We start from the raw sequence: 10,620 nt of genomic DNA on the forward strand, positions 1-10,620 counted from the left end.
CCGGCCGGGCGCCGCCTCCACCGACACGTCAGCCAGCCTCCGCGCGGTCGCTGTCACCCCGGTGGATTTACCTGGTGGATTAGTTCGGTTGATGAGAATTCGTTTTCTTCCCTGAGAAGCTACCCGCGGTGTGATGGGGATGGGCTCCCGTACCGGAGAAAAGGCCGCGGGACAGCGACACGGCCACGCCCACGCAGGTCGCCTCTTGGCGCTGTTTTTTCTTCTCTCTTCTCGATATCTTCTCGGCTGAGGAATTCGCGTCATCGCGTGTCACACGGCCGCCACGAGTTACATGCAAGAGCGGCGGCGTGGTGGGTGCGTCGTTGATCGGTCAGGCAGCCGGCCGGCCGGCCAGGTCAAACCGACGGGCCAGTGTGACTGTCCACTCTTTGCGATGAGAATAAAGAATCTTAACAAATCTTCGCAGGTAGTTCCACGTGGCCTGGGTAATTTTTTTATTTTTTTGTTTTAAGATTAAACTCCGATTGTATAGGAATATTTTAGCCACGCGATTACGCGAAGTTAGTTAGATTGGTGCATAAAACCCTTCCATATCAGTCTAACGGGCATGATCAAGCAGTTGCTATGTTAAAAGGAGTTGACGTGGCAATGTTATTTTGCATAATTAAAAGGTTCGTTTAAGTGAAGTTTAGCTTCATAGGATAAGGAAAAATATCTCTAGGTTAGACAGTTTTTTGCTAAGAAATAGAATCCCACGTGCCACTGTGCCAAGGAGGCTGTGCCATTTCATCACGGCAAGGTAAGCAAGCAACTGTCACCACTACTAGGTACTAGCCGTACTTAAGAGGACAAAGCACATCGTAAAAAAAAAATCTGCTTTCAGTCGTTGGATGTTAGTAGTAATCAGCAACGCCGGCGGCGGACCGGCGGTCGGCGGCATATATGCCCAGACCGATTCTCCCAACGCCCTTGCAGACAAGCAAGCCCAGATTCCAGTTTCCAGATGCGATTTGGAATGGCGTCTCTCTAGACGCTCGTGCGTGCTGACCTGGGGCTTTAGTTTGTTCGATCCGGGGACGTCCAAAAAACCGGACGTGCATGCTAGCTGAAAGCTGGTGCCGAAAGTTCACACCGACAGCATGGCGCCGTTGGCATCGTTGGGTCTACTGGGGGTGGCGGCGCGGGTGCCAAGCCTCCCCCGTACATCCGTCGACGCATCACCTACTCAACACAGCTAGATGCTCGTGGCAGTTGAAGTTCGTATGCACGCACGGATGCGCCGGATTGGAACTTTGTGTTCCAGAATATCAGTTGAGCTCACAGAAAGAGATATCGTTGTCACACTTGGAACTTTGGTTGCTTTGCTGATATGCTTAGGTGAATTGTGAATATATATTGTGGGCGCCGCTGTGGCATGTGGGTTTCGCCAAGCCCGCACGTTAATCCCGTGGTTTCAGCTGGGCCTTGTGGGCTAGCAAATAGAACTGATCTAGGGGCACTTATCAAAGCATCCAAAGTAACAAAATGTTGTCAGGTTCAACCGTGTTAAACAGGTAATTGTCTGCAAGAACGAGGTGTAAGCTGCCTTTTACGGTTCGCATGTACCTGCCCAACTGATTAACCATCCAGCCTCCAAAAGGTGGTGTTTAGATTGAGAAAATTTTTGGAAGAAGTGTTACGTCAAATGTTTGATCGGATATTGGAAGAGGCTTTCAAACACGAATGAAAAAATGAATTTCATGGCTAGCCTGAAAACCGCGAGACGAATCTTTTGAGCCTAATTAATCCGTCATTAGCACATATTGATTACTGTAGCACTTATGACTAATCATAGACTAATTAGACTCGAAAGATTCCTCTCAAGATTTCTTTCATAACTGTACAATTAATTTTTTAGTTCATCTATATTTAATGCTTTATTTAAATGTTCAAAAATTCGATGTGATGTTTTTGAAGAAAAATTTTAGGAACTAAACAAGGCCTAAATCTTTACAGGTGTGGACATAACTTTACTTGGAGATTAGACAACTCATGCTACACTGATAGGTTCATCAGGCTTTCCTATCTTTGCACCGCAGCACTCCTTCCTTTTCACTGTGACTCGGCTTCTGTACACTACCCTGATCTTCCTTTCTTTCGGACTCTTTGAACCATTCTGCCTTTTCTTAGGCATCAAGGCTGAGTTATCCTTACCCTTGTTCTTCTCAGATATCTTGTCAGAATATTGACTATCTCCACAAAGATGACTGAAGTGGTACCGAGGATTCACATAACAGAAGGACGTGCTGACGATCCCTATGACAGTTGATGGTCGTAGTGTCTGCATGAAATCCTCTAACTCAGCAAAACAAGCATGCTCGGAGTATGGCAGACTATAAGAGTACATCTCAAATAGCTTTGGTGGTGACAGGGGATCGTAGTCCATTTCTATTGTGCCTTTACCTAGCCCTTTGCATCTGATAGACTTTGCTGGTGATTTAACACCAGACTTGGTCTTTCCTTCACTGTTTTTCCAGAGCCAAGGAATACCAGAAGGCATGATTCCTATAGTGGGGCATACCGTGTTCAAAGCATCAAGACTCTCAATAGTCAGGCTGTATCTTGGAACAGCACGGACCCTGGTCAAGCTGGTCTGTGTGGTGAAGATCTCATGGTTGTCATCAATACCTAGAAGGTGTATTGTCTGAAGGCGCTGAGGCCAGACCCAAATCTGGCAGAGGAATGAGATGAAATGATTTCAGCATTCAGAAATACAAGGCAGTGTTCTAGGATGAAATCAGAATAGCAGTGTTGTCATTATGTCAGGTTTCAATTTTTTTAGAATAACCAGAATATCAGACTAGATGAACCGATTTTAGCAAAGACTGATACTACTCTATGCGAAAGTCAGAACACCGTGGCCAAAAATAAACATTAACAGTGAAGCAAGTTTCTATTCATATTGAATATTAGAACAGGACAAAAAATATAACAACGTGATGACTACCCATGATAGTTATGTGGTAGTAGAATATAGATTATCCAATGAAAAGATGCTACAACCTTTGTTTGCAGTGCTCTGGATATATGAAGCAAGAGATCTTCTTTTCCAAGAGTGTCAACGCCAATAATAACTTCATGGTCAGGATGTGCCCGAATAATATTAACAATCTGCATCTCAAACTAGGAAATATTAGTACAGAAAATACAAACACGGCCTGATGTCTACATTTTTATCTGAGCAAGTAGAAAGCATTCAGAACAAAAACTTACACATAGTCAACTGGCTTACAAATGTGTTTTTCTTTGGAAAAAGTTTCAGAAACCCTGTTATTGATTTTACTAAAAGAAATAGATAAACCACAGTTACAGCTTGTTGCATAGTAATATAGTATAATTTTAGACATTATTTCAGTAGTATCTTATTATTTGTTTTGAGATGGCATCTTAGTTATGAGTACCATGGTAGCACAACCAAGGTTTCTGTCTCATCTTAAGATAAAAATAACACAAGTGGGATAGGTGAAACACCTGAAGTGCTTTAAGTAGCATCAACAGGCTTCAAGAAATCTATTATGATGACAACTGACAGTGGATTACCTCATGAATCAAGACATGTACACAATTCTGATTACAAGCAACACCACTGAACCGAAACAGTTCTGACGTCTTACGATGGGAACTGAAAGTTACATGTTGAAATAGAAGAATGCATGTCAATTCGATTAAGTACTCCACAGAATTCAGTCTTGCAAATATTTTTCGTATCCGCGGAGACTCGACAGCAAGCGCACATGGCTCAACATATTTCAGACTTGCAACCTTACACCTTAAAATGCATCTACCATTTTGGCGAACCGGACCAGGAAACCTTTCAAACTGAAAGGCAAACCACCAGCCAGGCGAAAATCGGCACAGCGTACATGGACTGAAGCAGCAAAACTCACCTGCTCAGCGACGACGGGGCGCGGAGGGAAGTTAAGCGACGGGTGGCAGTATGTGTTATCCAGATAAAGCACGTCCACGGTATCCCCGGCGAGCGCGTCGAGGAGCGCCTTCTTCGCCGCCCGCGCCCTCTCGCAGCTCAGCTCCCACCGGAAATCCCCCGTGTACAGCATGCACCCGAGATCGCCGCTGAAGAGGTACATGAGCGAACCTGCAGCGAGACGGCCGGCCACCGCAACGCATGACGCAGAACTGCAGAATGAGCAGCCTGGTCCAGAATGGGGGCGGTCCAACACTGGGAGGGGATTCGGGCTCTCGGGAGGGGGAGAGAGAGAGAGAGGGTTAGTACCGGGGCAATGGAGGGCGGGGATGGCGGTGACGACGACGGAGACGGAGCGGCCGGTGGAGGGGGAGGTGAGGGAGAGCGAGGTGGAGGCGCCGGCGGAGAGGGGGCGGAGGAGAGAGGCGTTGACGCCCGGGAAGCGGGTGGGGAGGAGGCGCGCCGTGACGGGGGAGCAGTAGAGCGGACCGTGGCGCCACCCGCCCGCCGCGCCGAGGCCGCGGGTGTGGTCCTGGTGGAGGTGCGTCAGGAAGTAGGCCTGGCTCCCGCCGCTGAACTTGTCGACGGACACCAGCCCCTCGTCCATGGCCAACCCCTCGCTCGGTAGCTCTCCGGCTCTCGCTCTCCCCTACTCGGCGGCGGTTGCTGTCTCTGCCTTTCGAGGGGGAGGAGGGAAAGAGGAGGCATGTGCGGGAAACGGCGGCGCCAAAGCGACAAGTCCTCTACAGAGTGCAGAAACCAGTATGACCTGAGTCCCTGACCTTTATTTGGAGCAAAAATTAACTTTTTGCTAATTTTATGGGTGAACGGTAACAAATTTACCAGTCTCTTCTAATAAGTGTTGTGACTTGTTTGAGAGATTAAACCTACCTTATCTGAATGTGTTCTCGACAAAGAACAAAAGATTTTCTTATCTTTTATGTTATAAATCTATTATAGAAATATAAGATGATAAATATTCTATATAGAAATTTTTGGGAAAAAAACATATTTAATGTTTCAATAATCGCACTCGCAAAAGTTAAAAGGACAAAACTAAGAGTAAGGTGAAAGCAGCCTTAGCCAGACTCACAAGTCTGGATAAAACCAGCAAAGCAAAGTAATTTCAAGTTTCAACACGAGAAACATTACAACCATTTTGCTTCAAAAAAAAAAGAAACATTACAGACATGTTATAAACTTGAAATGCATATGCCTATGTTTCTAACAGCTGAATATATTCAGGTTTAAGATATCCAACCACCACAAAAATACATAGCACTGGGCTTCCCTTATTATCGTCTATCCAAAAAAAAAAAAAGGCTGAATGGAGGGGATTGAGATACTTTGCAGTCGAATTCACCGTACTTTTATCACTGACGTATCAGCCTAAAGTCCATTAGACCCATATAAACAGAGCTTGGTAAGAAGACATGACGCCGCCTCAGGAAACCTGGATAATGGATTTAGTATAAAATAACAGGGACTCATGAGTCATGACCAAAACATCCGTAACACAATTCCTTTTTGCACCCACGGGGATTGTGGACTGTGTCAGTTTACAAAACAAACCAACAAAGACTCCCCCGATCTAAAGAGTCCAACACTTAAAATGTAAAGCATTGCTGGTGAACCCAGTTTATATGGTATCCAGTAGATACAAAAGAAACAGCAAAACAGTAGTTGCATTGTTCTAATACACAGATCACCTCGGGGCAAGCCCCATGTTTTCCTTGCGCTCCAGATGCATTGCCTCAGTTTTCTGCAGTTAGTCAAAACAGACGAATCAATTCCAGTAGCCATGTGTGCTCAAAAGCTGATTTCTAAAACACACAAATAGACAGTATGTGGCATACATTTTGCACAAACAAAGAGTTTCAAAACAAATAAGCCCATTTCACATATGTCAGATAGGTGAATTACACATACAAGTTACCCTTTTATGGGTGTACCAAATAAGAACTAAAAGAGAAAAGGCACACACATTGTTCATTCCAAATGAAAATAAGAAATTGACCTATCAATATGGAACCCTTTTTCTTAGAATAATGCAATATGGAACATTAGCACTAGCATTGTACAGAATGAACATATTTTTTTGTAACCCCCAATATATTCAAGACGATGCAAAAAGGCAATGCTGCAGGTTGCAGCAACAATGACAAGAAGACAAATTGATTTATTCAAGTAAACTAATGTTTACAAGGACCAAGCATTTTGTGCATGTCAGACAATCCCCAGCGACTCAGTAAGTTGCCGGAGGCCATACCTAAGAAGACATTAGCCCACTTCTATATCAACCAAAAATACTAGACACAACCTGTAGTTAGAACGAATACAACAAAAAATGTCCCTATATATGGCCTTTATGGTTGATTACTATTTTCTTTCTGACATTCCCTGTAGCTATTGTCGCATATTGGTGCATTTGTCTACTCGAAATGACAAGCAAACAAAACTAGTAGCTGTTATGAACAATTGTCATAAACTGTGGTCATGAACAAACTAATAGGCTCCTAGTCCCAGGTTCATTTGTTACATCAACCAGTCAGTTACTAGGTTATGAAACGAAACTAGGCTGATATAAGGTCACTTGAAATGACCTACAATGTTACAGATCAATAATCTGTGGATAATGATGAGTGGTGTGAAGCAACTGAGTGATAACACACTTCGAGAAAATTGTTAGGCAATGCAGCCATGGGAAAGTAACAACATCATTACATGGATAAAAATAGCAGATGGTCTCAAGTCAATATCAGAAACTAGGATATTATTCCTGATCAGGGAATGTGTGTCATAAAACAGGAGAGAAATTAAAGTGACACCAAAAAAGAAATAATTTAAATGATTAGCATCAGAAGCAGAAAGGACTGGGGCAGAACAAATGGAGAAATATTTTCAAAGGAAAAACATGTCCATCTAAGTTTCCAAAACATGCCTTTATTCTAACTATATATTGCCCTAAAGGAAACCTTTATAGCAGTAACAGCAATCCAAAACACCTTCCATGCAGGCAACAACAAAATAAGTTTATATTTTAAAAGGGGTCAAAATCGTGGCAGATTAGAATCCTCAGAAAAGAGGCATTAAGTCTAATCAAGTAACTTTGCATTGCTTTAGTGTTATTGCAAAGTTAAGTTCGATTAACTTTTACAGAGCAGTTGATAATATCCAACAACTCAAAATTTCCTTAATCCCCTCGATGTCAAATTCAATTTGGGTAAACATAGCCAACCTACTTGAATTTACCACTACTAATTTCTACTCCCTCCGTCCCAAAATAATTTTATCTTTCTAGTTCAAATTCAAATTTGAACTAGAAAGATGAACTTATTATGGGACAGAGGAAGTAGTACCTTATCTGAACTGTTGGAAAACGTCTGGCTAGAATGGTGAATCTGTCATTCTCTCTGCATATCTCTACTATATAAAAGAAATTATGTTGGTTGTTATGAATCTGCCATATGCCCATATCCCACCAACACCCATAGAGCTGGTTAAGATCTTCTAAGGGTGGATAATTAGACCATTTCTACATGTGTGGCTTGATTATTAGTGGACTGATGTTCGCCTGCACATTATATATGTTTTTCCATGATTGTTTTGCCAGTCTGAACAAAATCTAACTGTATAGATAGCAAGACAATTGTGCTAAATCAGTTGTTCGGTAGAAACATATAATCTGAGAAAGAGAAGAAAAGCTGAAAAGGATCCAAAAAAGGCATGGATCACATGTCACAGGCTCACCACTTCCGTTAATAATATTTTTGTATTTTAAATAGCTAATTAGCTATCACATTGCTTTGATTGTGATATCTATTCTGTATTCTAACTCCAAAACAACTAAAAATACAAAATTGGGCTAATATTCCTCAATTCTACAATGTTCTGTTCAAGCATTTGCTGCAGCAGAGATACTAAACTTCCATACACCTTTATCGCTTCCTAATACATCTTACCGCTCATCCACAATTCTAAGAGCACAGGCAAACATTTAGTGATAAAGAGTTCATCATCCTTATCATGTCTTCCAATAATTCACAAACATTTCATTAAAAACCTACAGTTGCTAGTCTCTAAGGCTTGCCACCATCATTCCAGTTTTGGATGAAATAACACGGGTTATGCACTTACTAAACAGATCTTCTTACAGAGTTAATTGTTATGACATTTAGGGTTCTATTTTTTGTTCCATACCAAACACTTCTATAATGAATCATTTCAGTTAAAACTTCATGGTAAACTGAAAAATCAGCATACACAGTTAATAGCTGTGAGATTGAGCGATGTAAAAGGGCAAACCTTTGTGCACCTCGGGCGCATCATGATACACAGGCTCATCCTCAGGCACAGTGTGAAGCTCATCTGTTGGGCCTGATGCCTCCGCGTCGGCACCTGCAGCATCATCGGGGTAACGAACAACCACAACCGGGCAGACACAGTGATGCACGCAATAATCACTAACACTCCCAAGCCTCCCCTTCCCGCCCTTCCGCGAGGCACCAAAGCCGCGGCTTCCCATGATCATTGCGGACAGGCCAAGACGCTCGGCCTCAAGGCAGAGGCGCTCCTTCATGTCGTGGTCCTTGACGACATGGATCTTAAAAGGGATCTGCGCGTCGACCAGCGGCTGCGCCAGGTCCTGCGACTTGGTCGACGTGAACGCGTCGAAGTCCTCCTCCCGCTTCTTCTGCAGCTCCTCCGCGGAGGCCGCGGGGGCGACCTCCCCGTCGGCGTCGTCGGAGACGGAGACGGCGATGGAGCCCCAGTCGGCGCCGTAGAGCACGGAGGTGGGCCGCACGTGGAGGAGCACGACGGCGTCCCCGGGGCGGAGGTAGTTCTGGACGGCCCACCGGACGGCGTAGGCGGACTCGTCGGAGAGGTCGACGGCGATGGCGATGCGCCGGTGCGGGGAGGCGTTGGTGCCTGCGAGCGAGGAGAAGAAGTAGCGCGGCGAGGTGGGGTGGATCGCCGCCGCCGAAGCCGCCTGCGCCGCCGCGAGCACCGGCGGCAGCGTCGGGGAGGAGGCGGCCGACACGTCGCCGCCCCCCGCCGACGGGGAGGAGGAGGGGTTGGCCGCCATGGGGATGGACCTCGGTGAGACTCTACGGACGCCCCCCCGCTCCTTGCTCTTCCTCCGAACTTGATCCGAGAAGCCTTCTACGCGGCTGGTTGCCGGTTTGGTCCGATACACACCGGTGGTGGTGGTGGTGGCGTTGGTCCAAATGGTGGCGACTGGCGAAACGAAACGGAAGGGGCGAGGCGACTAGGCGAGACAGGGGAGAGTGACACCGGAGCAGCAAAGCCAAGCCGCCCTCTCTGCAACTGTGCTGTGATGTTGGCGAGGATTAACTTGTTGTATACGTTGCTCCGCCTGTCTAGAGCTTCTGTTTGTCTTCCACCTGTCCGTTCTCCTTTGCCCGTTTGCTTCTTGACCTAAACCACCGATAAGATGGTCCATTTCGCTGGAGGCCTGGAATGCTCTCTCTAACTTTGATACTCTGATGATGGTAGGTTCTGTGTACACAAGCAAGAGGGGTTTTTTTTCTGAGGAAGATAGAATAAAAAATATTATCTAATTTTTACAACAACTATTTTATGGTATGAACAATAAAATTAATTGCTATAAAGTTAAAAACCTATTTTAAAAATATGAAATAATTAACTTATATATATATATATATAAATACGTCGTTTAATAATCTGTAGCCAGGCTATTCGGTTTCTGGTTCCACTTGGTCCGTTGGTCACTTTGGTCAAATGATCACCCGTCGGTGGGCAAATGTCCTGCTTCCATCACGGTCGGACGATGAGGAGACGAGCTGACTTCTCCGGCTTAATCTCGTTGCCGACGGTTTAGACCGCGAGCATTTACGCCTAACCGAACGAGATTGCTGCAAGTTGGTACGGCATTCGGTTGGTGCCTGCCCGGCTCCGCCCGTCAGGGTGTTGATTCCAGGAAACTACTCTTTGGAAGTTTCGCAAGGATATTCTCAAGCACATCCCAAGGATGCTGTTGGCACGCGAACTTAATCTGACCAAGTTCTTAGCACTTGTTGCTGGCATGCTGCTAATGGTAGCTAGTCTGTTCGAGTAGAGTATTAGTACTGGTTTAGTCAGGAATTGATCAAAGAGACGATGGATTCTAAAACCTGCTCGTTGCTTCATCAAAGGGGGCAACATGATTGATGGCTTACTGTAGCATTTCCGTTCTATCCTATCTTATGGAGCGGTACAAAAACAGTCGAGGAACCGACGACTAGTATGTCCTTTCAGTATAAATTATACTACATTTGTCCCGAAATAAGATTATATTTTAGTTTTTAGAAGAATCTTCTTTTTATTTGAAATTTTTTACGATTAATATTTTTATTGTTACTAGATATGAATTGTACTTTATATATAACTATTTTTTTAAAAGTTTTTTAACAAAATTTTTAAATAAAACGAATGGTCAAACTATTTGGCACAGAAATCAAAAAACAACTTTATTAACTTTATTATGAAACATAGGTAGTAGGTACTAGTTGGTTTAGTAGATATCAAGGTTATGAAAAAAAACAGTACTTCTCAATGACCGATGAATTGATCAGTGTGGGAGCATACTTAAAAAAAGAGAAATAAATAAATAAATAATAATTGACAATATAAATAATATTGCAAAAAAACTCACATTACGATATAAGATTTAA

The 10,620-nt window shown here is 44.0% G+C and overlaps 2 protein-coding genes across 2 annotated transcripts; both read right to left on the reverse strand.

Moving 5' to 3' along the window:
* Positions 1 to 1,873: 1,873 nt before the first annotated feature.
* LOC102722624 (5' exonuclease Apollo) lies at positions 1,874 to 4,656 on the reverse strand. The gene is made up of 4 exons (XM_015839966.2): positions 4,235 to 4,656; positions 3,888 to 4,096; positions 3,004 to 3,111; positions 1,874 to 2,671 (listed from the first exon to the last, which is right to left on the reverse strand). Exons 1-4 carry the CDS (start codon positions 4,530 to 4,532, stop codon positions 1,991 to 1,993), a joined length of 1,296 nt encoding a protein of 431 aa, XP_015695452.1. The 5' UTR covers positions 4,533 to 4,656; the 3' UTR covers positions 1,874 to 1,990.
* A 738-nt stretch (positions 4,657 to 5,394) lies between these two features.
* Positions 5,395 to 9,268, reverse strand: LOC102711036 (universal stress protein PHOS32-like). Its single transcript, XM_006646332.2, has 2 exons — positions 8,231 to 9,268; positions 5,395 to 5,687 (listed from the first exon to the last, which is right to left on the reverse strand). Exons 1-2 carry the CDS (start codon positions 9,009 to 9,011, stop codon positions 5,680 to 5,682), a joined length of 789 nt encoding a protein of 262 aa, XP_006646395.2. The 5' UTR covers positions 9,012 to 9,268; the 3' UTR covers positions 5,395 to 5,679.
* Between the last annotated feature and the right edge of the window lie 1,352 nt (positions 9,269 to 10,620).

The sequence above is a fragment of the Oryza brachyantha genome, chromosome 1 (assembly GCF_000231095.2).
Source record: "Oryza brachyantha chromosome 1, ObraRS2, whole genome shotgun sequence".
NCBI classification, from domain to species: Eukaryota; Viridiplantae; Streptophyta; class Magnoliopsida; order Poales; family Poaceae; genus Oryza; species Oryza brachyantha.

Excerpts from the sequence above, each read along its gene's own strand:
- LOC102722624 (XM_015839966.2), bottom strand. The coding sequence starts at position 4,532 with ATGGACGAGGGGCTGGTGTCCGTCGACAAGTTCAGCGGCGGGAGCCAG. Across the intron at positions 4,097-4,234 it reads CCCCGCCCTCCATTGCCCCG|GTTCGCTCATGTACCTCTTC; the intron begins GTACTAACCCTC and ends GTCTCGCTGCAG. Across the intron at positions 3,112-3,887 it reads GCCCCGTCGTCGCTGAGCAG|ATTGTTAATATTATTCGGGC; the intron begins GTGAGTTTTGCT and ends TTTGAGATGCAG.
- LOC102711036 (XM_006646332.2), bottom strand. The coding sequence starts at position 9,011 with ATGGCGGCCAACCCCTCCTCCTCCCCGTCGGCGGGGGGCGGCGACGTG.